Source organism: Pseudophryne corroboree, chromosome 6 (genome assembly GCF_028390025.1).
Source record: "Pseudophryne corroboree isolate aPseCor3 chromosome 6, aPseCor3.hap2, whole genome shotgun sequence".
NCBI classification, from domain to species: Eukaryota; Metazoa; Chordata; class Amphibia; order Anura; family Myobatrachidae; genus Pseudophryne; species Pseudophryne corroboree.
Genome location: NC_086449.1, coordinates 731369408 through 731396182, shown reverse-complemented (window position 1 = coordinate 731396182; position 26775 = coordinate 731369408). Strand labels below are relative to the sequence as shown.

At 41.5% G+C, this 26775-nt stretch overlaps 1 protein-coding gene across 2 annotated transcripts in view; it reads left to right on the top strand.

Annotated features, from left to right (window-relative positions):
• Positions 1-26404, top strand: part of ABTB3 (ankyrin repeat and BTB domain containing 3) — a 386831-nt gene extending 360427 nt beyond the window's left edge. For both annotated transcript variants that reach the window (XM_063928455.1, XM_063928454.1), the window contains 6 exons: positions 5532-5637; positions 6791-6893; positions 8995-9076; positions 20759-20827; positions 21094-21207; positions 23854-26404. In XM_063928455.1, the coding sequence (XP_063784525.1) occupies positions 5532-5637; positions 6791-6893; positions 8995-9076; positions 20759-20827; positions 21094-21207; positions 23854-24063 (684 nt within the window). In that variant the 3' untranslated portion in view covers positions 24064-26404. The remainder of the gene's footprint in view (positions 1-5531; positions 5638-6790; positions 6894-8994; positions 9077-20758; positions 20828-21093; positions 21208-23853) is intronic.
• The last annotated feature ends 371 nt before the right edge of the window (positions 26405-26775 follow it).

The window sequence follows — 26775 nt, the reverse complement described above, 5'->3', positions numbered from 1 at the left end:
AGGAGGGTATTAGAGACCCGACACTAGACAGGTGATGCTGACTTTAAAAAGCACATAGAGCCTTATAAGGGTGAGGAATTGTTTGGGGATGGTCTCTGGGACCTCGTATCCACAGCAACAGCTGGGAAGAAAAATTTTTACCTCTGGTTTCCTCACAGCCTAAGAAAGCACTGTATTATCAGGTACAGTCCTTTCGGCTTCAGAAAAGCAAGTGGGTCAAAGGCACTTCCTTTCTGCACAGAGAGGAGGGAAGAGGCAAAAAGCTGCACCAGTCAGCCAGTTCCCAGAATCAAAATTCTTCCCCCGCTTCCTCTGAGTCCACCGCATGACGCGGGGGCTCCACAGGCGTAGCCAGGTACGGTGGGGGGCCGCCTCAAAAATTTCAGCGATCAGTGGGCTCGCTCACAGGTGGATCCCTGCATCCTTCAAATAGTATCTCAGGGGTACAGGCTGGAATTCGAGGCGTCTCCCCCCCGCCGTTTCCTCAAATCTGCCTTGCCGACAACTCCCTCAGGCAGGGAGGCTGTGCTAGAGGCAATTCACAAGCTGTATTCCCAGCAGGTGATAGTCAAGGTGCCCCTACTTCAACAAGGACGGGGTTACTATTCCACACTGTTTGTGGTACCAAAACCGGACGGTTCGGTGAGACCCATTTTAAATTTGCAGTCCTTGAACACATACATAAAAAAATTAAAGTTCAAGATGGAATCGCTCAGGGCGGTTATTGCAAGCCTGGAGGAGGGGGATTACATGGTATCCCTGGACATCAAGGATGCTTACCTACATGTCCCCATTTGCCATCCTCACCAGTAGTACCTCAGATTTGTGGTACAGGATTGCAATTACCAATTCCAAACACTGCCGTTTGGACTGTCCACGGCACCGAGGGTCTTTACCAAGGTAATGGCAGAAATGATGATACTCCTTCGAAAAAAGGGAGTTTTTAATTATCCCGTACTTGGACGATCTCCTTATAAAGGCGAGGTCCATGGAGCAGTTGTTGGTCGGAGTAGCACTATCTCGGGAAGTGCTACATCAGCACGGATGGATTCTATACATTCCAAAGTCACAGCTGGTTCCTACCACACGCCTGCTGTTCCTGGGGATGGTTCTGGACACAGAACAGAAAAAAGTGTTTCTCCCGCAGGAGAAAGCCAAGGAACTGTCATCTCTAGTCAGAGACCTCCTGAAACCAAAACAGGTATCGGTGCATCACTGCACACGAGTCCTGGGAAAAATGGTAGCTTCTTACGAAGCAAAATTCCATTCGGCAGGTTCCATGCAAGAACCTTTCAGTGAGACCTCTTGGACAAGTGGTCGGAATCGCATCTTCAGATGCATCGGCTGATAACCCTGTCTCCAAGGACCAGGGTATCTCTACTGTGGTGGCTGCAGAGTGCTCATCTTCAAGAGGGCCGCAGATTCGGCATACAGGACTGGGTCCTGGTAACCACGGAGGGGGGCAGTCACACAGGGAAGAAATTTCCAAGGACTTTGGTGAAGTCAGGAGTCGTCCCTACACATAAATATTCTGGAACTGAGGGCCATTTACAATGCCCTAAGTCTGGCAAGGCCTCTGCTTCAAAACCAGCCGGTACTGATCCAATCAGACAACATCACGGCAGTCGCCCATGTAAACCGACAGGGCGGCACAAGAAGCAGGATGGCGATGGCAGAAGCCACAAGGATTCTCCAATGGGCGGAAAATCACGTCTTAGCACTGTCAGCAGTGTTCATTCCAGGAGTGGACAACTGGGAAGCAGACTTCCTCAGCAGACACGACCGACACCCGGGAGAGTGGGGACTTCATCCAGAAGTCTTCCAACTGTTGGTAAACCATTGGGAAAGGCCACAGGTGGACATGATGGCGTCCCGCCTAAACAAAAAACTAGATATTGCGCCAGGTCAAGGGACCCTCAGGCAATAGCTGTGGACGGTCTAGTGACACCGTGGGTGTACCAGTCGGTTTATGTATTCCCTCCTCTGCCTCTCATACCAAAGGTACTGAGAATAATAAGAAAACGAGGAGTAAGAACGATACTCGTGGTTCCGGATGGGCCAAGAAGAGCTTGGTACCCCGAACTTCAAGAAATAATATCAGAGGACCCATGGCCTCTACCGCTCAGACAGGATCTGCTACAGCAGGGGCCCTGTCTGTTCCAAGACTTACCGCGGCTGCGTTGGACGGCATGGCGGTTGAATTCCGGATCCTAAAGCAAAAGGGCATTCCGGAGGAAGTCATTCCTACGCTGATAAAAGCCAGGAAAGAAGTAACCGCAAACCATTATCACCGTATTTGGCGAAAATATGTTGCGTGGTGTGAGGCCAGGAAGGCCCCAACAGAGGAATTTCAGCTGGGTCGTTTTCTGCACTTCCTACAGTCAGGAGTGACTATGGGCCTAAAATTGGGTTCCATTAAGGTCCAGATTTCGGCTCTGTCGATTTTCTTCCAGAAAGAACTGGCTTCACTGCCTGGAGTTCAGACATTTGTAAAGGGAGTGCTACATATTCAGCCCCTTTTTTGTGCCTTCTGTGGCACCTTGGGATCTCAACGTGGTGTTGAGTTTCTTAAAATCACATTGGTTTGAGCCACTTAAAACTGTGGATTTGAAATATCTCACGTGGAAAGTGGTCATGTTATTGGCCTTGGCTTCGGCCAGGCGTGTGTCAGAATTGGCGGCTTTGTCATGTAAAAGCCCTTATCTGATTTTCCATATGGATAGGGCAGAATTGAGGACTCGTCCCCAGTTTCTCCCTAAGGTGGTATCAGCTTTTCACTTGAACCAACCTATTGTAGTGCCTGCGGCTACTAGGGACTTGGAAGATTCCAAGTTACTGGACGTAGTCAGGGCCTTAAAAATTTATATTTCCAGGACGGCTGGAGTCAGGAAAACTGACTCGTTTTTTTATCCTGTAGGCACCCAACAAAATAGGTGCTCCTGCTTCTAAGCAGACTATTGCTCGCTGAATTTGTAGCTCAATTCAGCTGGAGCATTCTGCGGCTGGATTGACGCATCCTAAATCAGTAACAGCCCATTCCACGAGGAAAGTGGGCTCATCTTGGGCGGCTGCCCGAGGGGTCTCGGCTTTACAACTTTGCCGAGCTGCAACTTGGTCAGGGGCAAACACGTTTGCTAAATTCTACAAATTTGATACCCTGGCTGAGGAGGACCTTGAGTTCTCTCATTCGGTGCTGCAGAGTCATCCGCACTCTCCCGCCCGTTTGGGAGCTTTGGTATAATCCCCATGGTCCTTACGGAGTTCCCAGCATCCACTAGGACGTCAGAGAAAATAAGATTTTACTCGCCGGTAAATCTATTTCTCGTAGTCCGTAGTGGATGCTGGGCGCCCGTCCCAAGTGCGGATTGTCTGCAATACTTGTATATAGTTATTGCCTAACTAAAGGGTTATTGTTGAGCCATCTGTTGAGAGGCTCAGTTATATTTCATTCTGTTAACTGGGTATAGTATCACGAGTTATACGGTGTGATTGGTGTGGCTGGTATGAGTCTTACCCGGGATTCAAAATCCTTCCTTATTGTGTCAGCTCTTCCGGGCACGGTATCCTAACTGAGGTCTGGAGGAGGGGCATAGAGGGAGGAGCCAGTGCACACCAGATAGTACCTAATCTTTCTTTTAGAGTGCCCAGTCTCCTGCGGAGCCCGTCTATTCCCCATGGTCCTTACGGAGTTCCCAGCATCCACTACGGACTACGAGAAATAGATTTACCGGTGAGTAAAATCTTATTTTCAGTTTTTCTGGATTCCTTTTTAAAACCCAGGATTCTCAGTGATCATGTGACATGTTTGAAGAACAATGTTAATCTTTAAAGGTGTGTTTTATGGTACTGAATCACTCATTTAATGTTATAGTCCTGTGACTCATTCTAGCTATCAGCCTTCATGAAGACTCAATGAGTATGCAATCAATTTACTCCTTGCTGATCGCTAAAGCGGCCTATATCATGTCGTTTTAAATTGTTATACCCCCGCTTCCCCAGAAAAGAGAATGTTTTAGGCGCAAAGGACCTAATTCAGAGAGGGACACAGTGCACACAGCAGTTACATATGTGGACACAGGACACAGAAAATATGCTAATGCTGCAGGAGGAGTCTTGTGTTAACCACTTGCCTGGCGTGGTTGCATCGTTTGTGACCACACCAAGCTGTGCATTATCTCACCTGGTCGCAAACAATGCAACAGTGCAGAAATACAGAGCGGCCGGCTGCCGGAAGATATTCTTCTAGCAACCGCCACTCTCAAAGTGGAATGGACTAGAATTCAATTCCGCAGACCGCCTTTGATTGAAGTCACAGGAAAGATATATGACTTAATGTACAGGATTGTTTGTCGCGACCACATTTACGTTTGAGTCAAGTGCGCACCTTAGACACGAGTGCGTCCCTTTCACTTCGGGGGCAAAATATGCAGCTCGGCGTGTCTAGGCACAGATATATGGGAGATGTACTACATGGCTACATCTGTAGTGTTTCAAATTTAGACTAATTAGATGACAAGTGAATTCAAGAGTATTTATTATCTCGGAATCTTTCAGAAAAACAAACAAACATAAAAGTGAATTGACTCTGGTCACACGTAGAGGACAGTATCTGAACAATGTGTGATTGACACGCTAGTCTGAGACACTTGTGTACTGACTTGTAGTATCATGTCATCGTCATAGCTTTCAGCTTCTGGCAGGCCATCAAAGAACACTTAAACAATGAGTCAAGTGGGAGTGAAAAACTGTTTTGATGTCCTAAAAAATAAGTAGAAAATTAATGTATGGAAAAGTACACACAATGGTACATCTGTAAGATGGGGAAGGGGACAAGGGCTTCATCCATATTTTTCCAGCAGCAGACTGTTGATACGGTGTATGATGTATTATATCAATCTTATACATTATAATGTTCATTTATTATTATTATGAATATTATTATTATTATTATTATTTATAGAACGTCATATGTGGAATGCAGCTCTGAACAGAGTGGAAACAACAAGACAGTACAATACAGTAAACAGCATAGTAAAGTATACAAATTAACAATTTCACTATAACACTACAACTCTCAACACAGCTTCTGGTGCAAGAGGGGGAATATTCAATGCAACTGAAACCTGCACCCATAGGAATGGAAGCAGCTGACAGGTACAGCATAGAGCCACAGAAGGAGGTGCCAGCCGAACACAAGAAAAGGTGGAAACCTGGGGGAAAGAGCCCAAGGAGGATGTAGGGTGTAACTGGTGAGCAGGAGTAGACAGTGGTGAGACAGGAGGAAGGAGGGCCCTGCTCATAGGAGATGACATACTGATGAGAGGGGGAGACAAACAGATAACAGAGGTGCAGAGGGCATGGAAGCAAGAGTGGGAAAGATGGTGGAAGAAAGAGGGTGAGCTTAATACTGTTTTATGCACTGTTCAGTATTGTATTGTGGCTAAACCTTCATAGACAGCAACAGTAAAAAATACTTTACCTAGACCATAGGACATATTTCTATAACAGGAAGAGTTTTCTCTTTTTTACAGAATGAAGTCATCAGCCAGCAGTTGGCCGTCATATTCAGCCAGTGCTACGGTCCTTACCCCATCCCAAAGCTGACGGAGATAAAACGCAAACAGACGTCTCGTCTGGGTGAGTGTTCTCAAGTCACATGGAAATTGTGCTTATTCATTGATTCATTTGTCTGCAGGTCACAAATGGAAAGCTGCACAGACACCAGTGAACTGTCGGCCCATTGAAGCTCATTACTAGTCAGTGGCATGAATATAATACAGTGCATATCTATGTGATGTTAGCTACGCCAGGGTGAAACATTTACTGAAAGGTGCAGATCTCTTTATATTGATTGACTGCATTGACAAACTTTTCTCGACACCAGGTGCCCTTTAATTGACGTTCAAGTGCTACAGTTACTATCCCGCACCAGAACTGGCGCTGATAAACACAGCCTCAAATGCAAGCGTATCTTACAGGCTTGATGAGCAGCTAGAATGATTAGCATATTTAGAGAGTTCGCTCACGCTGGGTTCCAAACAGACCACAACAAGCTGCTCTGAATATCATGCAGGCACTTGGATCTGTCAACCTAGTTTCTGTAGTTCTTTGCTGTGCAGATAGGTGGCAGTGTAGTCCGCAAGCAAACCCATAGATTTGCTGTAACCTGTGGTCTCTAACGCCACTCATCTGACCGGTAAATTGCTGTAGGAAAGCCCTTCAGTGGTCAGCCTCCCCATTATGGTGGTCAGTCTCCCCATTAGGGTGTTCAGCCTCCCCATTAGGGTGTTCAGCCTCCCCATTAGGGTGGAAAGCCGCACTCACATAATGCTGCCACTTGGTAACTGCGTTTTACTTGGCAACAATTAATGTCTGTCAAGATTTGTATAGTTCTTCCGTCATCTTTTGCGTTCAGCTCTAGACAGTGTTTGAGGTATGTGTATATATATGTATAGAGAGAGAGAGAGAGTATAGTGGGTCGGGGTCTGTCAGGGCAACAGCTGTCCCTGTAGAGTTACGGACTGCGCGGGGAGTGGAGTAGGTGCCTAGCCCCAGGAAAGGGACAATGCAGCCATCACTTAGGCGGAGGCACCATAGCAGGACCTGGAGATATACAATTGCCAGAGAGCTGGCTCTTCGCGGGTAAGGACGGAGGGGAAGGAGACCCAGAGAGAGAAAGCATCCTGCCGCTAGCTGGAATAGGGGGACACAGGGCTGAAGGGCAAACTCCAGTAGAATTTACCTAATTCCTTGGTAATCAGAATAATATTTCTGTCTTGTTTCTTTGTAGATCCGCATTTTCTGAACAACAAAGAAATGTCAGATGTCACCTTTATTGTTGAAGGAAGACCCTTTTATGCCCACAAAGTATTGTTATTCACAGCATCGCCAAGGTACACATCCATCCTTACGATTGATAGAGCTTGTCCAGTTCCCGTGTCCTGTATTTGCTTTATCCAGCTGCGCTTATTCCTGAGAATTACGGTACAGTAACATTGCAGATCTTCCCGTGCACCTTTCACAGGGTGCGCAGAAACATCTGCCATACCGGTGACCGCAAGGTGTCTGTGTTCCGACTGTTTCTCTGGAACTTTGCAGCCAGTGAGAATAATTGAATTCCCTTCTATAAGTCACTGCGCAGTAGAGTGGCCAAACAAAGGTATGAGGTTGTTGACTGCTTTTGTGCTGGTCATCGATGTCTGGCGTGATTTATAACATCCATAATAGTTTTTGGTAACGGGATATACAGTATTATTGCTTATAATACACAGGTTCTCCTAGTAAACACTGTGATGACATCAGAACTCACTGTTAAAACAGATATTATTTACAGAAGTTTATAGAGATATTAGCATCACTTGTGTATTATAACACCATAGTCAGTGACTGTTCTCCATACAGTGACAGAACCGAATGGCAAGCACCAAAGGTGGGTATAATTGGCGAGATGTGTCATTTATTTATTAACACTTATTTATATAGAACAACATGTTCTGTAGTCTGTTACAACTGGATCAGGGTAATCAACAATAGCTGCTGTAGGTGGGTTATTGTGACAAATATTAATAATGATAGGAGGATGAAGTTGGGTACCTGTGCGTTCATCCAGTCAGAGCTCTACATAGCAGTTTCGCAGCGTGGCGGACTGGTGTCTAACACGTCTCAGGGAAACTCGTTTTTAATAGATTGTGTTCTAACAGCAACTTAAAAGATGTTAATACAAATAATGATTAAAAGCAAGGACTTTTGGAAGTTTGGTGAATTATTAAAGCATGTAACTTACTGACCTTAATGTAACTTAATGTTTTCTATGTGCTAAGCATCAGAAAACCTAATTTTAGATATTCATAAATGAGATTCAGAAAGGGACACAAATGCCGTCGCAGTTCCGAATCTGTACGACAATATGCAAATGTTGCAGCCGCCAGGATCTGTACTAAGGCGGTAATTCAATCCTGATCGCTGAGCTGCTAATTTTGTTGTCCTGCAATCAGATAATCGCCACCCATGGGGAGTGTAAATTTGCCCGTGCAAGTGTACGATCGCATGTGTACGCCATGCTACAAATGTCCCTCATTCAGCGGACAGCTGCAAATCTGTTCCCACCTCACTCACCATTGAATGATTTTACCAGTGTGTGCAGTCTGTACGCAGCCCAGGACTTACTCCTACAGTGCGATGAGAACAGACTGATCGGGGGCGGAGATGACGTCACACACCCTCCCTGAAAGCGCTTGGGAACAGCTGCATTTTCCCTGACACTCCCAGTAAACGGTCAGTTACCACCCACAAACGGCCTCTTCCTGCCAATCACCTTGCGAACGCCCGCGTGATCTACATTTTCGCAACAGCCTGACGCTGTTCGGGGATGCCTGTTGTTTGGAGATGAGCGAGCGCATTGCGGTGCATACGCATGCACAGTCTATCGATAATCGTCCAATGTGCAAAAACGCACAGCAGCGATCAAGTCTGAATCGGGCCCTAAGACGCCCACTGGAGGTATTTCAGATTTGCCAATAGTGTACAAAGACGCAACCATCGGACGAACATCGGTTTATTATCAACCATCTGAATAACCCTAGGGTTGCACAGCATCACCATCGGAAGTAAGACACCATAGCCATGTTTACTGTGTAGAGGATCGCAGTCGCAAACTATGACACGCCCCTGAAACGGTCGCGGTCTGCCTGTGTTTGCTTCACCACTCACCCATTACCTCCCACAACCTCTCCCTGGTTCACTGACTGCTAATAAATCCTCCCTGTAACCGGCGTTGCGAGAACATCACAGCACATGTGCAGTGGGGACTAGATGCATGCGTTCCTCTGCGTACAACAGCACCATTGCGTCCATCTCTGAATCAAGCACACAGGCTTTCATATGTAATCCAGATCAGCTCTCATGTGAAGTCACTATAGTACATCTCATGCTACTTGTTATCTTCATTCTTTGGTGATTAGGAAATTTCTATTTAATTCTATTAATTGTTTTTAGGTTTAAATCACTTCTTACTAACAAGCCTACTACGGAGAACAGCTGCATTGAGATCAATTATGTGAAATATCACATCTTTCAGGTAAATGTGTGAAACATGTAATCGTATAAATCTGTAACACATTCTGCGGCAGATCTACTAAGTCTTGGAGAGAGATAAAGTGGAGGAAAAAAGTACCAACCAACCAGATCCTAACTGGCATTTTTCAAACAAAGCCTGTAACATGGCAGTTAGGAGCTGATTGGTACTTTATTTCTCTCCAAGTCTTAATACATTTCCCCCTCTGAATCATATAAAGGACCACTGCACCATTAAGTCAAAATACATTGTGCAGTAGTTTCCTGACTGTAACAGACCTCTGGGGCAGATGTATTAAGCCTGGAGAAGTGATAAAGCAGTTATAAGCGCAAGGTGATAACGCACCAGGCAATCAGCTGTTAACTGTCAATATACATATTGGAGCTGACTGGCTGGTGCATTATCACCTTGCACTTATCACTGCTTTATCACTTCTCCAGGCTTAATACATCTGCCCCACAGTTTGTCTGTGTAATGTATTTTGTTATGTGGCTGATATACTGTATGTAATAACTGATCTGAGGCCAGTCTAGGAATAATGCTAAATGCTTACATACAAGTGCGTCCTCCTACACCATCTGGCGCGATACCCATGGCACGCCTTACATGCTCCACCACAGGTAGCGAATCCCAGACTTCCGTACATGTTTCAGAAGTTAGCAACTGTGTCACATCATAGCTGCATCTAAAGTCTCTAATAGGGCGGAATTCAATTGTTTTTCCGACGGCAGCCAGTAGATGGCGCCCAAACAGAGTTATTCAATTGTAGCTCCATTCGGGCGCGATGGCTGCCGGCTTCTGCATTTCAGCTTGTACCCCCAGGGGGTGACGAGCTGAAATGTGAAAAGAGTGATCCATGATCATGCCGAACGCTTTGGTCAGGTTTAGCTCCTTTACGCTACCAAACCCGACCTCTACAGGCACGATCATTGTGAAAACTAGATACAATTGAAGATATCCCGTCACTTTATATAGGAGATCGGTCGCGATAATCAATTGAAAACTGCCCATAGTGTCCAGGTCACTTTGGATTAGTATTTCTGCCATAGTGGAGTTGTTATAAAGTCGCAGATTAGGCACAGCACTGCATGGTGGGATGTTGTACGCAGGTTAGTATCCGAGCCGCATACAGCAGCTGCATGCATTGCCAGCGTCCAAGGAACCCTGCATTCTACTTCTGTTGCATTAGTGATGTGACTAAGAAGCAAATTCAGTACATAACTGGCCGGGCGCATTGTGTGTCTTAGTCGCAAAGTCTGTGGTGCGCCAAATGTGGCTATTTGACACAATTTCAGGATAGCTGTATGTGGACACATCTGTATACTAAAAAGCTTTATTACTGGGAACAGAAAATAACTGTCAGTATACTTAGTGCTTTTGAGATATTTACAGTCTCCTAGGTAACAAGAATACTCTTTACAGGTTGAGTATCCCATATCCAAATATTCCAAAATACGGAATATTCCAAAATACAGACTTTTTTGAGTGAGACTGAGATAGTGAAACCTTTGTTTTTTGATGGCTCAATGTACACAAACTTTGTTTAATACTCAAAGTTATTAAAAATATTGTATTAAAAGACCTTCAGGCTGTGTGCATAAGGTGTATATGAAACATAAATGAATTGTGTGAATGTACACACACTTTGTTTAATGCACAAAGTTATAAAAAAATATTGGCTAAAATTACCGTCAGGCTGTGTGTATAAGGTGTATATGTGACATAAATACATTCTGTGCTTAGATTTAGGTCCCATCACCGTAATATCTCATTATGGTATGCAATTATTCCAAAATACGGAAAAATCCGATATCCAAAATTCCTTTGGTCCCAAGCATTTTGGATAAGGGATACTCAACCTGTATACAGTACATAACATGGAAGAGAATTCATAAACAGGGACAGGCACGCCACAGCAGACATAAATGACCATTTACTTTTGTCCCATATTACTATTACCTTTCTTATTTATTGTTGTTATTATTATTATCTCAGGAGAATATTCGGCCAGTCACCTAAGCAATAATCTCAGCACTGTGCAGTTGTGTAGGGTTGTCGTGACACAAAATGCATTTCCACAACCACCATACCTTGAACTTCCCATTTCCACCACTCTCACGGGATATCTCAGATGGCAGGTATATAACATGTAGCTATAGGTACATTTCTCTTGGTGGGAGCCCATGGTACATTCACATAGAAAGTGCCAGAACACAATCAGTCCAGACTGAAATAAAGAACACTAACTACATTGCGGTAATCTATGTCTGCCAGTGTTTCATTATGTAGACACGATCCTGACATTTTCAATGTAAGATTTACTTTAATTTCATTTGACATACCTGGTTACAGTGGTTTATGAATTATGCACAACATATTAATAGAACCACATAGTCAATGCAGATGGCATAACTTATGTGATACTCAGACTATCCCCACTGTAGAAAAGGATTAATAAACCCCCCTTGCAGAATCTATTTCACCAGAACTTTCTTCTTGACAGTTTATTCAGCTTGTAGAAGGACAGCAGCAATATATAATGATACATATATACAGGGAGTTCAGAAAGTCCCTCCACAGTGAGGCATTTGGCCATTCGTGGTCAGCTGTAGTCTGTCTTACCCTGACTTAGTGAGGTGCAGCCGTGTTGTAAAGGGCAAAGTGTGATTTCTGAACAGTAAAAAAAACAAAAAAAGTGACCAGACATTGAAGAACATCACCAAACAGGTAATTTCAACTTTAGACATGACATTTTGTTATGTACTGTCTGAACATGGCTAGGTATAAACAGATGCACAATCAAAATCCTTAAAGCTATGTGTGCAAATGCTAGGAGCTTAGGAGAGAACATTCCAGAGCTAATTGTGATACTGACAAGGGATGATTTGGATATTGTGGGTATTACAGAGTCATGGTGTAATAAGAATCATGACTGGGACATAGCTATACCAGGATGCAATTTATTTAGGAAGAACAGAATTGGAGGAATTGGAGGAGGGGTAGCAATGTATGTGGAAAAAAAAGCATAAATGCTACATTAATACAAGGTATTGAAGAAAAAATTGAGGCTCATTGGGTGACCATAGATACCGGGAGAAGGGCACTATTAGCACTGGGGATGATGATGATAATAATAATAATAATAATAATATTTAGCGTTCCTTCTCCAATAGGACTCAAGGTGCTTAACATATAGAATGAACATAATACAGTACAGAAACAATAAAGTACACAAAAGCTTTTCATAAAATACAGGGGGCATGGAGATACTAAAGGGATATTAAGGGAATGCTTGAGTAAACAGTCTTGAGTCAGTTTTTGAAGGATTCTAGAGTGGGGGACACTCGAACTGTGCAGGAAAGTAAGTTCCAAACAGTTGGACTGCTAAAAGTCCTTTATCTACAGATCGCAGTAATGGAGCGGGGTAGTATGGGATCAAAAGTTGCTTCAGGTACCTAGAGCCCTGGTCATGTAGGGCTTTTAGAGTCAGTATGCCAATCTTGAAAGTGATTTGCCATTTTACTGGCAGCCAGTGGAGGGAGTAGAGAATGGGTGTTATGCGGCGATACGGGCCTGGTTGGTTTACAGCCTGTCAACTACGTTTTATACCAGCTGCAAGCCGTGCAGTTCTTTTGCTGGGAGATCCAGTTACAGAGCATTGTACCTCTAGTCAAGATTATATAAATGCATATCTGACTTTTGGCAGAGCCCCTGATCTATAGACCACCTGGCCAGGGGCAGGAATTGCACAGGGACCTATTGCTGGATATTACTAAAATGGCTTTAAAGGGAGAGGTAGTAATCATAGGAGATTTTATATACATGATGTAAATTGGGAGGGGTATTTTGCAAGTTCAACTACAAGTGGCAAATTTCTAAATTCCTTACAGGGAGCATCCCTCAAGCAATTGGGAGGGAATTAATTTGTAAATAACACAATATTAGATTTAATACTCACTAATGGTGACAGGATATCAGATATATATGTGGGTGAGAGCCTACTGTAGGATCCAGTGACCAGCAAGCTGTATGGTCTGAACACACTAAAACAAATGTGTTGGATTTTAGGAAGGCTGACTTTGCAAAAATATGGAGATGTTTAAGCGATTCATTGGCGGATTGGAGGAACTTGAAAGGAGTGCGGGAGAGGTTGGAAAAACTTAAAATTACAATACTAAAAGCAACAGACATTTTTATGAAAACGTTTAGAAAAAGCACAGACAGTGGAAGCCAGTGTCTTTCACAAAAGAGGTATCAACTAGTGTGAAAGTAAAAAAGATGCCCTTTAGGAAATATAAGCAGACTCAAAATAAAAGAGGTGTATCTTGCCAGATGGAAAGAGGCTAAGCAGGTTACATAGTTACATAGCTGTTGAGGTTGAAGAAAGACAAATGTCCATCGAGTTCAACCTGTATTATAAAATTTTATATAATTTAAATGTTGTATCCTTGGATATTTCTTTCAATTAGGAATTTATCTAGTCCATTTTTAAACTTATTGATTGAGTCCACCATTACTACCTTCTCTGGTAGAGAATTCCAAATCCTTACTGCTCTTACTGTGAAGAACCCTTTTCTCCGTTGTGTATGAATTTTTTTTTCTTCTAACCTCAGGGGGTGACCCCGTGTCCTGTGTAGCATTTTTTTGATACACAAAATCCTTGTATTGTCCCTTTATGTATTTATAAATATTAATAATGTCCCCTCTCATTCGCCTCTTTTCCAGTGTAAACAAATCTAACCTTTTAAAATGTTTCTCATAATTCAGTGCTTCTAACCCCTTAACCAGTTTGGTGGCTCACCTCTGAACCCTTTTCGAGTTCCAAGATATGTTTTTTTATAGTGAGGTGCCCAGAACTGTACACAGTATTCCAGATGTGGCCGCACCAATGATTTATACAGTGGCAGGATTACACTCTCATCCCTAGTCTCCATTCCCCGTTTTATGCATGCTAACACCTTATTTGATTTTGTTGCTGCATTTTGACATTGCGTACTGCTACTAAGTCTATTATTGATGAGCAACCCCAAATCTTTTTCAACTACCGTTATCCCTACATTTTCCCCATTTAGTTTATAGGCTGACCTATTGCTCTTAGTCCCAAAGTGCATAACTTTACATTTGTCTATATTGAACCTCATTCTTCATTTCTCTGCCCAGACCTCCAGTCTAGATAAATCATTCCGTAGAGACTCAACATCCTTGTCTGAATTAATTACTCTATATAGTTTAGTATCGTCTGCGAAAATTGACACTGTGCTTTCTAGGCCCACTCCTAGGTCTTTAATGAATATGTTAAACAGCAATGGCCCTAGTACTGAACCCTGCGTATTCCACTGAGCACTGAGGCAATTCAGAGAACATCCCAATAATCACCACTCGCTGTTCCCTGTTGTACAGCCAATTACTCACCCAAGTACAAATAGTGTTTCCTACCCCAAGATCTCTTAATTTGAAAATTAGTCTCTTATGTGGGACTTTATCAAAGGCCTTGGCAAAGTCCAAAAAGACCACATCCACTGCTTTACCCTGATCAATATTATCGCTCACTTTCTCGTAAAAGCTTATTAAGTTAGTTTGACATGACCTGTCCTTCACAAAACCATGCTGAATCCTAGTAATAACCTTGGAGGTATCCAAGTACTCTAGTATGCTATCCCTTAATATACCTTCTAGTATTTTCCCCGCTATAGATGTCAAACTTACCGGTCTATAGTTACCGGGATGAGTTTTAATTCCCTTTTTAAATATTGGGACTACCTCTGCTATACGCCAGTCCTTCGGTATTATTCCCGATGTAATTAACTCACTGAAAATCAAATATAGGGGTCTCGATAGCTCTGAGTTAAGTTCCATAAGAACCCTGGGGTGAAGTCCATCCGGACCAGGAGATTTATTTATCTTAATTTTACTTAGTCTCTCCCGGACTACTTCCTCCTTTAACAAAGTACTTAGCAACGGGTCTTTATTATAGCGTATTTTGTACTCTGCTCTCGTCAACCGGTCCTCTCTCATGAATACTGATGAAAAGAATTTATTCAATAACTCTGCTTTTTCCCTATCATCATTAATCAAGACGACCAACTCGCCCTTTAATGGTCAAATATTCTCCTTTTTTAACCTTTTAACGTTTATATACTTAAAGAACTTTTGGGGGTTTGTTTTACTCTACTTTGCAATTTGTTTTTCGTTTTCTAATTAAGCTGATTTGATTACTGTTTTGCATTTTTGTTGCATTCCTTGTAGAACTGGAATGATTTCGCCTTCCCGTCAGACTTAAATGCTTTGAAAGCATGCCTCTTTTTATCCATTTGTTCCTTGATCTTCTTATTTAGCCACATCGGTTTGAATTTACTACTCCTGTTTTTGTTGACCTTGGGAATGAACAAATAAGTGTACTTATTGAGCTCAGTTTTAAAAACATCCCACATTTCAGCCATATTCTTACCATGAAACACAATTTCCCAATTGATGTCCTTCATTGCTTGTTTCAGCAAGTTGAAATTAGCTTTTCTAAAGTTTAAAGTTTTAGTTAGAACCCTTATAATGTTGTTTTTGGAAGCTGATATCAAATGTGATCACATTATGATAGCTATTTCCCAAGGTCTCCCCTACTTTAGTATTTGATATTATCTCCTCATTACTGGTTAGTTCTAGGTCCAGTATAGTCCTATGCGTAGTTGGTTCCTCGATTTCCTGGGACAAGTAATGATCTTTTAGCATGTTTAAGAAACTGTTACTCCTAGCTGTATTTACTGTTTCTGTGTTCCAATTTATGTCTGGGTAATTAAAGTCCCCAATGATAATGACCTCCCCCATTCCTGCAGCTTTTTCGATTTGCTGTAAGAGTTGTAGTTTATCAGACACCCTAATATCTGGCGGTTTGTAGCATGTCCCTATTAAAAGTTTTTTGTATCTTTAACCCCAGTCGAAATCTCAACCCATAGTGACTGCACGTTATTTCCAGTGCCCTCGTAAATGACCTTTTTGAATACGGTTTTAAGAATGGCTCAACATAAAGACAAACACCCCCTCCCTTTTTATTAGTTGCGCCTGAATAGGGTGTACCCCTCCATGTTTGCTGCCAAGTCGTGAAAATCGTCCCACCATGTCTCTGTAATGCCTATGATATGATATGGGTCATTAAGTGCAATCATTTCTAATTCCCCCATTTTACTTGTTCGGCTTCTTGCATTTGCAAGCATACACTTAAGTTTAGTAATTCCCTGATCTGCAAGTTTTGTTGTAGATAATGTTTCCTTAGGAACTTGAGTTTTCCTTAATTTACCATCGCTAACTATTTTACTCCTTCCCCCTCTCCATCCCCATTATACTTTTTACATCCCTCTTTTCTTCTCTCTCTAGTTGTCCCTCTAATTCTTTCTAATCCCTCCCCCCAGGCATCTAGTTTAAAATCTCGTCCAACCTTCTAACCATCCTTCCCCCCAGCATTGCTTTCCCCTCCTCATTCAGGTGCAATCCATCGCAACAAAAAAGATGGCTCCTGACTGAGAAGTCCGCCCAGTGTTCCAAGAACACAAACCCCTCTTTCCTATACCAGTCTCTAAGCCACTCATTTACCTCCCTAATCTCCCTCTGCCTCCCTGGACTAGCGTGTGGCATGGGTAATATTTCCAGAGAATATTGATCAGGCGTGCAAAGACAGAAGCTGAGGAGAAAATGGCACAGCAGAAAAAGGGGGCAAAACTCTTTTTAAGTATAGAAGTTAAAGGAGAAAATCAAATGGAGGAATAATAAAACAAAGGGGGATACACAGTTAGCTGCGGTAATTTATCAAGGCTCTCTAATTAACCCTGATAAGCCGACTGAAAACAGACCCATTTTCATGCAAATACAGTGATGTTCCTACCAAAAAAGCACAGGTTTCACTGAATCTGTGTGTTTTTGGGAGAAAAGCTATTTTTTTTTACAGGCGATCCAAATTGCCTCTAAAAAAATATCAGTGAAACATTGGGAAAAAAGGGAGAAAAATTGCTGTTTTTCGCACCCGATCTTGTTTCACTTCTAATTGGATACCCCCCCAGAGAGTGAGAATTTGGTGGAGGGAGACGAGGCTAGAGCAGATCATCTAAGTAATTTTTTTTTGCTCAGTATTCACTACAGAAAGAAAGGGGAAGGGGCCACAGTTAAGTTCCAAGAACATTCATAAAAATAAGGTACATTTACAGTGGAGAAAGTCCTAACAAAACTCTCAAAACTGAAAGTGGATAAATCAGTGGAGAAAAGTACATTTACAGTGGAGAAAGTCCTAACAAAACTCTCAAAACTGAAAGTAGATAAATCAGTGGGACCAGATGGGATACATCCATCGATAGTAAAAAAAAAAAGCTTAAAGATGTGCTAGTAGCACCATTAACAGAATTATTCAGCCAGTCACTAGCTACAGGTGCAATTCCAGAGGACTGGAAAAGCGTGAATGCAGTACCAGTGCACAAAAGTGGAAGCAAGGAAGAAGCAAGTAACTACAGACTAGTAAGCCTCACATCAGTAGCAGGGAAAGTAATGGAAAAATTATTAAAAGTAAGAGTTGTGGAATATCTTAAATCAAACAATTTACAGGATCCCAAACGCATGGATTTACTTGCGGGAAATCATGCCAAACAAATCTTATTGACTTTTTTGACTCTGTGACTAAAATAATAGATTAAGGGAAGGCGTAGATATAGCATATTTAGAATTGAGTAAGGCAGAATAGGAAACAGACAGTTGTAGTAAATGGAGTGCATTCTATGGAGGAAAATGTTAGCATTGAAGGGATATGTACATGGACCAGTGCTCTTTTTTTAAAAATGTTTTATTTAAGACTTTATTTTCCAACAGTACAGGTAGCAAATAAATGTCATAGACATTAACAGGTAGAGTAGAATATCCATAATGCCAGGTATAAGTAAGACAAAAAGTAAGAAGACAGCTCACAAAGAGAACAAACCTGTATCAATTTTGTGTTCAAGCTAAAAAAAAAAATGACAAACCCGGGGCTCGGAAGTGGCGGTCCGCTAGGTGAGGATTAGTGTGTGAGAGAGGGAGTATAGATCCAGATGGGAGAGTTTTGCTTGGGGTAAAACAGGAGAGAGACAACTAATCAATTAAGTAAATGTGGCCAAGGATCCCATATTTTAGGAAAAGAGAGAGGGGTGCCGGTGATAATGATTGACATGCTTGACATGAATTCCATATTATAGACATGCCAGATCCTGAGCCTGGTCTGCACTGAGGGAGCAGAAGGCTGTTTCCAATCCGCAGCAATCTGGCATGTAGAGAATGTGGCGAATCAGTTTAATTTGGCAATGAGATGCACCCGGAATTTCAGAAGGCGGAAGATAATATCATGGGGAGAATGGGACAATGATATTCTGGGCCAGTGCTCTTTAATATCTATGTTGATGACATTGCAAATGGTATTAAAGGAAAAGTATGCCTTTTTGCAGATGACACAAAGACATGCAACAGGGTAGACCCGCATCAGGATGGGTAAAACAAATTATTTATAATGTAGGTAGACTTGAGGATTGGTCAACAAAGTGGCAACTACAGTTTGATGCTAAAAAATGCACTTGGGTCTCAAAAACCCAAAAGCTAAATATAGTATCAAGGGTGCTATAATGGAAACTAATGAGGAGGAAAGGGATTTTGGAGTCACTATATCAAGTGACTTAAAGGCAGAGAAGCAATGCAACAAAGCAATGAGAAAGGTAAGTCAGATGCTTGGTTGCACAGCAGAGGAATCAGTAGCAGGAAAGAAGTACTATTGTCACTATAGGTCAATGGTGCGGCCTCATCTGGAATACTGTGTTCAGTTCTGGAGACCATATCTCCAGAAGGATATAAATACTTTAGAGAGTGTAAAAAGAAGGGCAACTAAAATGGTGCAGGGCCTACATCACAAAACTTACCCGGAAAGGCTAAAAGATCTTAACATGTATGGAGCAGAGAAGGGAAAGGGGGGGCATGATAGAAACTTTCAAATAAATTAAGGGTTTTAACAAAGTACAGGAGGGAAACATTCTTCAAAGGAAGAGAAGTATTAGAACACGAGGACATGTACTGACACTAGAGGGAGGTAGTTTCAGGAGAAATGTAAGGAAAAATTACTTCACATAAAGGGTAGTCGATAATTGGAATAGCCTCCCATCAGAGGTGGTAGAGACTAAGACAGCAGAGCAATTTAAACATGCTTTGGATAAGCATATGAATATCCTTACATAGAAATAAGGATCAAATAGGGTTGAAATTACCTAAAGGAAGAAAAATGGGGCAGACTAGATGGGCCAAGTGGTTCTTATCTGCTGCAAATTCCATGTTTCTATGTGAAGTCTCCTCGCAGAGCATGTGTGCTAAGTAGTATGACAACATAATTGTGTTTAAAAACTTTATTTTCATGGAAAAAAAGAGAACGTGTTATGTACTTGTCTACAGTAAGTGTTGTCCCTCTCTGACCGCCCACCACAGCTGCAGAGACAATCTATATATATATATATATATATATATATAATAGCCAGAATCCGGCACTCCACGAGAAATAGTCTAAACTTGGCCGGGTGCCTTCCAATTACACGTCAAAAGCAATCAACGTGTATCACATACCCATCCAACGGCGGCACTCCGGACGAATGACTGAAACTCAGAGAGACTGCATTTCTTTCGGATCACGTTTCGTGATGGTTTCAGACACCAGTCAGCTTGTGTAAGCTGAAGCGTATGCCGACTGGGCGTAGGATCCGGACACCCGGGTCCAGGTGGTCTTCATTGACCTGACACACCTTCAACAGTGACGATGCACCCCCATTTTGAAGAACGGTGCCGGGTGCCGCCCCCTCTCCTCCCCCCAAACACTGCAGCGTATCAGTCATGCTGCGGTTGACAGGGCGCTGCGCATACCCACAACCATCGCATTTGTACATAAACCATTTGGTTTGCATACCAATATGAATTAGGCCACAGGAGCACAGAATAGGATCTATTTCATTATTGGGGCCAACACTAATAAACAACTTAACCAGACAGACTGTGTGATATAGGAGCCAGTCAGTATAAGCAACACAATAGTAGGCAAGGGCCCAAAAGACAAAATAATGTACCAAGGTTTACTGAGGGCATAAAACTCATTTAATAGTCATAAATCTACTTTTATTTCCCTCTAACTCAATATACAGATGTGTCCTCATACATATTGCCTCAATACACCATCCAGTGGGAGATGCCTGGCGTGAGTGAGCTGACATGTCCCGTGCAACTCTGTTAGCGTCTGACGTCTTTTTTTTGGGGGGGAGGGCAAAAATGCATCTTATTTGCATCACTATGTGACTGTGGCTGTATCTGCATACGAAATGCTACGTTTTCTAGGAAAACCATTTCATATGCAGATACAGCCGCAGTCGCATATAGAAAATAGGCATGCGGAATATTTTAATCAGCAGAGTCTGCTTGTGCATCATATTCACCTCTTCATCATTTTGCAAATCAGATGTATTTTAATGAAAAAAAGCCACATAAGAAGACGCTCCGCGGCGTGAATAGAAGGGCTGTTTAACGTGTAGGGATGTTAGTGTACACATCTGTAGTTTCTATTGACATAACTACAGGTATCTTAATAAGATCCGATACCCAGGACATCTACAAAATGTCTGCTTTACTTACACTGCGTCTCTCTTCTTTTCTCTCTAGCTGGTCATGCAATACCTGTACTGTGGGGGAACAGAATCACTTCTCATTAAAAATAATGAAATCATGGAGGTAAGATGCAGATTGCGGAAGTCTTCAGTAAATTAGATGCTCAGGCTACACTGGGCGCAGATGTTTAGAAAAGAATCCATTTACTGTTTGCTGCAGATGAGGCCAATAAAGTACAGACATGCCAACTTCCTAATAGTGGATAATCCAATACTGAGAGTATATTGAGAATATTTATTACCAATTGTTGTGCTTGAGATGACTTTATTACTACAGGTAATATTCCGCTCTGATCGGGATTATTATACTCACAATCTTTATCTTTGCAGCTGCTGTCTGCCAGTAAGTTTTTTCACCTGGAAGCTTTGCAGCGCCACTGTGAGATTATCTGTGCGAAGAGCATTAATACAGAGAACTGCGTGGATATTTATAACCATGCCAAGGTAATCTTATTATACTCCGGTGTACACATTGATTCTGAATGTTTAACAGTGTCCATATCTCTATGTCCATGTTACTGTCACAAATTCTGCTTTATATATATATATATATATATATATATATACACACTATACACACTCACTTTCATGTAGAACAAGCGCTCACATTTATGCAGCTCTTTTTTTTTTTTTTAAACTCACATGGAGTCCATGAAAAGTCCAGGGATCAGCGGCAACAGCCTGCCCGACATTCGTTTCAACCAACTGTTTGTTTCCTCTGGGGCTCTATTTATTATTATGGTTTTATAATATCACGCCGATATGATTTGTATTGTGTGGAGATCATTTATACAGTGCAAATAATAGTATAGAATCTATATATATATATTAAAGGCAAATACCACTGACTCATCACAAAATCTCCTGAACCATAAGTACTAGGACTTGACTATTGGACAGTAGCTTGCTTTTGTGACGTAGCCACCCACTAAGAAGGGATTTTTCAAAATTGCACCCACAAAACGGTTGAAAAGGATGAGATAATTCCGCCCCTTACAGAGGAGAGTTAAGACAGCCCACCCAGCCGGGGGTAGGACACAATGTTCTGTTCCTGGACTTCCTTGCAGTGGCAATTGCAGGGCACTCCATTATTCAAATAGGGGAGCCACATCATCTACCACTCCTAAACACTGTCAAACACTGTGGCTCCCCTATTTGAATAATGGCTGCTCTAAAACTGCCACTGGCAAGGAAGTGCAGCCTTATGATTCAGGAGATTTTGTGATGAGTCAGTGGTATTTGCCTTTTATATATATATATATATATATATATATAGATTTCATATATAAGTACTTAACCAACCTATTTCCAGTCAGGAGAGGATATTGTCTCAATTATCAGAGGTTAGCCTGTCACTTGAACTAAACATTGCCGATCCTCTCAGAGGAAAGGAGAGATAGATATTTTGACTCTTAAATGCATTAAAGGAAAGCTTGGTAGTCAGCAACTGCTTATCTGCTGTGTAAATGGCACAGACAGCTCCTCCAGTGACCTTTAAGGCCCCCATACACTACAGCAATATGTCTTGAGGCTGAAGTCAGAGGCGATTTCCCTTGAACTCTCCCGGGAGCTCCCTGGGACTGGTTCCAAACGATTTGGTACATTTTGCATGTGATATATCTTATGCGATCCCAGCCATGCCTGTGGGAACCGACATATCACGAGTGTAGCACTAACGATCTAGGGGAGCCGATCCGACCCTCATCATATCGGATCGGAAACACATCCAAAATGCCCGGTTTCACCCGATATATCGGCCTGAATGCCCGAAATTGGATGAAATCGGGCATTATCGTTCTAGTGTATGGGGCCCTTAAGTGTTGTGCGAAAATCTTCACCTTTTTACCTCAAAGGAGGAGCATTAAGGAGATTAAGAAGCTAAGCATGGAGACCTAGGGCCCTTAGGAATAGAGTCAGCCTATTCCTGCAAACCTTACATATTTAACATAGAGCGGGCGGAACTTAGCCTGTCATCCCAGCATTTACAGCACTCAGCAGGGCAGTATCAGAGGCAAGACGTGTAGAGAAGGAGGGGGATTATTCTCCTCAGCGCTAGCCTTTTGGCAGCATTAATCTGGGGAAGGCATGCCCGGAGGAGCGGCCTGACAAAGATTGGCAGCGATGGGCAGAGCATGTCCTGTTGTAAGTCTAATTAGTTTACGAGGAAGTCTGTCAAAATTAAAGTTATGTGCACGAAAATACTTGAAATTCTGTAGTGAAGCACGGGTAATTAGCTAGTAAATAATAAACCTGGAGATAAGGTTATGTGGTGGAAAGGAACACTATGATGTACAGGTGGGTTTTCAGTATGCTTTTAAAGCTTTGAAGGGTCGGGGAGAGCCCGATGGAGTGAGGGAGCGTGTTCCAGTGAAGGCGGGTCGTACGGGCAAAATTCTGGATTTCAGTGTGAGATGCAGTTGGTGGAGGAGAAGCGACGGTCATTGACTGACCGGAGACGAGGCTGGAGATGTAGGAAGCAGTGAAGTTAGAGAGGGCCTTGTGTGTGAGGGTGAGGAGTTTGAAGAGCATTCTGTACGGGAATTTGCAGGGGATCATGTAAGTGCAGTTTAACTTGGTGTACAGTAATAGGTTTTAATTAGGTCGAAGATTTGATTTAAAGCTGGGACAGTACAGCTGGACTGCAGGAGCTGCGCTAAAAGGTTTACGGGCATGTCTTATGATTTAAACACTCTCAAATGTTGCAAAAGCGTTGATGTATCAAGCAGTGAAAAGAGTGGAGAAGTGAACCAGTGCAGATGTTGCCCATAGCAACAAATTTCTACCTATCCTTTTCTAGATGGTACATAATAAATTCTACCTCAAAACTGATTGGTCACCATGATTACTCTACTCTTTATACTGCTTGATACATTAACTCAAATGGACAAATCCTCTTTTTTATTAGCATGGGCCAAACGTCACAAGTCAAATGTGTTTTTAATTATCCTGATGTACTAAAGTAGACTTAAATAACTTTCTTGTATCTCATTAAAAAGAATGTCATTCAAGTTGGATAGAAACTCTTAGTCGTCCTGTTTCGGTATTCTTCAGACTAATCCGATTCTTATCATTATAACTCTGTTCCTGCAGTTTCTCGGTGTGCCGGAGCTGTCATCGTACTGTGAAGGATACTTCTTGAAAAACATGATGCTTCTTATTGAAAACGAAGCCTTTAAGCAACTTTTGTATGATAAGAACTGCGAGACAACAGGCCAGGATGTGCTAGGGGATTTACAAAGGACGTTGGCAATACGGGTACAGTCTATTCATCTATCTTCTTCCAAAGGATCTATAGTATAGAGTCGGCAGCTTCTCCGGTGGACAGTGTATAGTGTTTACGCGCAAAGGCTTAAATGAAGATTACTGGCTCTTAACTCAACGAATTTCCTATTTTGCCAATGGCTTAAGGCAAGGACTTTGGATCTTCCCAGCTTGAAAAACGAAATCTCAAAAGAAATATAAAAATATAATTCCTATTTTTGTTATAAAAGACAGTTACCTAAAAAAAAAAAGAATTATTCTACATTTTCCAAAAAAAACAAACATGATGGTGTCAACACAGAAATGAGCAAATAAAGCTACTTAACAAGAAAATATATAACAAAAGATATAGATATAAATATAATAAAAGTATGTTCTTAGATGTCATTCTAAATGCCCTATTTAAAAATTATATATTTTCTTGTTTTTTTTTCTGAGCATTTCCGAAGCTCTTTATTTTCTCCTATGTTCATGAAAAAGGAGGGAAACAGTATATAGATCTGATTATCAGTATGGAACTATTAAAAAAAATAGATCGATGGATTTAAGTTGGAAGCCTTTTAACGGTGAGACTTTTTAAAGATTTCTAAAATAAAAAATAAAATTGGGGTGGCCTTGTAGGATACAAAAATCACAAACAAAAAACAATCCATAACGTTTCTTATCCTATACTTTTCATTTCTCAGAAAAGTTGTAATATGTCCGACCAGTGACTTTTTATTATTTCCAAATGTCCAAGGACTTGGAATAAATTTCTGTGAACTCTGCAAGTCTAAAACAAACAAAAAAAAAATCTTTTATTCAGATTGCTGCCTTTTTCCAGGATGGAACAGATTGCAAAAACATGTGTACTGTCTTCGTTAACTCTCATAGGTAGAGAAAAAAAAAGTTTTGAAAAGCTAGAAAATTGGCATGTCCGTAGTTATGTTGAACAAATTAAGCAAACTCAGATTTGCATGGTGTTATCGTATATAATTTTGCCAAGAATTCCGCAGTTATTCGCTCCATTTGTGAAGTACCAGAATACCCACAAAATTCAGTTTCACTGTGAATATGTTATATTGATTGTAGGTGTTAGATTTTACATCACATAGTAAAAATGGTGCAAAAGGTTTTTGTTTTCCTCTATTCTTGTAAGATAAAGTCATTATTTTTACTGCATTGCTGAGATAACCAGTGCCTGGCAGTATCTAGGTACTGAAAGCCACAAGGATCACTGTTTTCATTTACCTATAAAGCATTATCTCTTGTTTTATCTGTTATTGTAAGAAGACATCTCAGATGACAAAAAAATGACCATGTCTTTACATGTATGTTTTGTTGTACGTGTCAAAAATTACTTTAGTGCGTGCCGAAAAAAGAACAAAAAACACAGATTTGTTGAGTGCCACATTCTCCCGGGCTCTTTTTGCTTAGCAATCAATTTGCATGACCAATTAAATGTAAAAAGTAAAAAAAAAAAAAAAAAAAAACTTTTGTGAAACTATGGCTGATAATAAAATAAAATATTTTTTCCATATTGAAGGAAATAGGGCATTGTCCATATAGGTCAGCATGACAGATTCCATTAAAGCGTTAATGACTGGTAGATGTCATAGAACCTCCACAATGCAATGTCATTTTTGGAACATTGTACGAATATTAATGTGTGATGATGTTTGATGTTTGTGGCTTCTGGGAAAATCAAGTCACACGATCAAATACAGAGCTGTTGTATAGCTTTGACCAGCAGTGCCAGATTTAAGTTGTAGGTGCCTATAGGTACTCTGAGTTTCGCTAGCCATTTTCCAGTGCTTGGCGTTTGCAGAAGTTTTATAGGTAAAATGACTTATTAAGGGCATAACTAGAACAATTGGAGTTTCCATTGTTACGGTGACCTATAGGCACGTGCCTTGTGTGTTCAGTGATAAAACTGGTTCTGTTGACAGATAAAACACTATTCTGTAATGCTTTAAACACTTTTGTTAACTATCCAAAAATCACAGATAACTGCCTAACGTCAATACTATTTATAATGAATATATTAAAATGTTGTTTTTTTTGGAGCATGATACCTTGACAATGATTTTCTGTATAGATGATTTGTCAACATCTCGTCTGTCCTAATATATTGTCTGAAGTATTTGACTAACATTGTATGTAAATATTGTTCAATGCGTAACAGTCAGATCTGATTTCAGGCTGAAGACAGACGTCTGGTCCATTAGAAAGTGATGTCTGATATGTCTGTCATCCATTTTTAAGAGAAAACAAACTATCCATATATGTTCTGTTAACTGTTGCTAGAATGGAAACAGATAAACAAACTGAAGGGAATCTGTCATTTAAAATGTAAAAAAAAAAATGATATAAGAATAAAACCAACACAAACAGCATGAAATGATATTTATTTGGGTTCCTGTATAAGTATGTTTTGCATTGTTTCAGTCCTCTACAGTTTTACCACTCAAAGGTGAATTTACAGTGTGCCTCTATTAATGACTAGTAGCCATTTTTCTGGAGACCAAAAATAATTTGCAATCTGTGTATTTAACTCAGCCACCATGGCTTAAGGTTTGGAGACAGGATAATGGTACAATCAATCACAAAGTGATGAGTGAGGGAGAAAGCTCTCGGTGAAATGTCAGATCAGGGCCAGGCTCCCTTGAGTGCCAGGGCTCCTTACAAGTGTACATCCATGCTACCCAGATGGTGGCCCTGTCCATGAATACTGGAAATGTAGATGAACCATCTCTGGAGAGTACAGGTTGC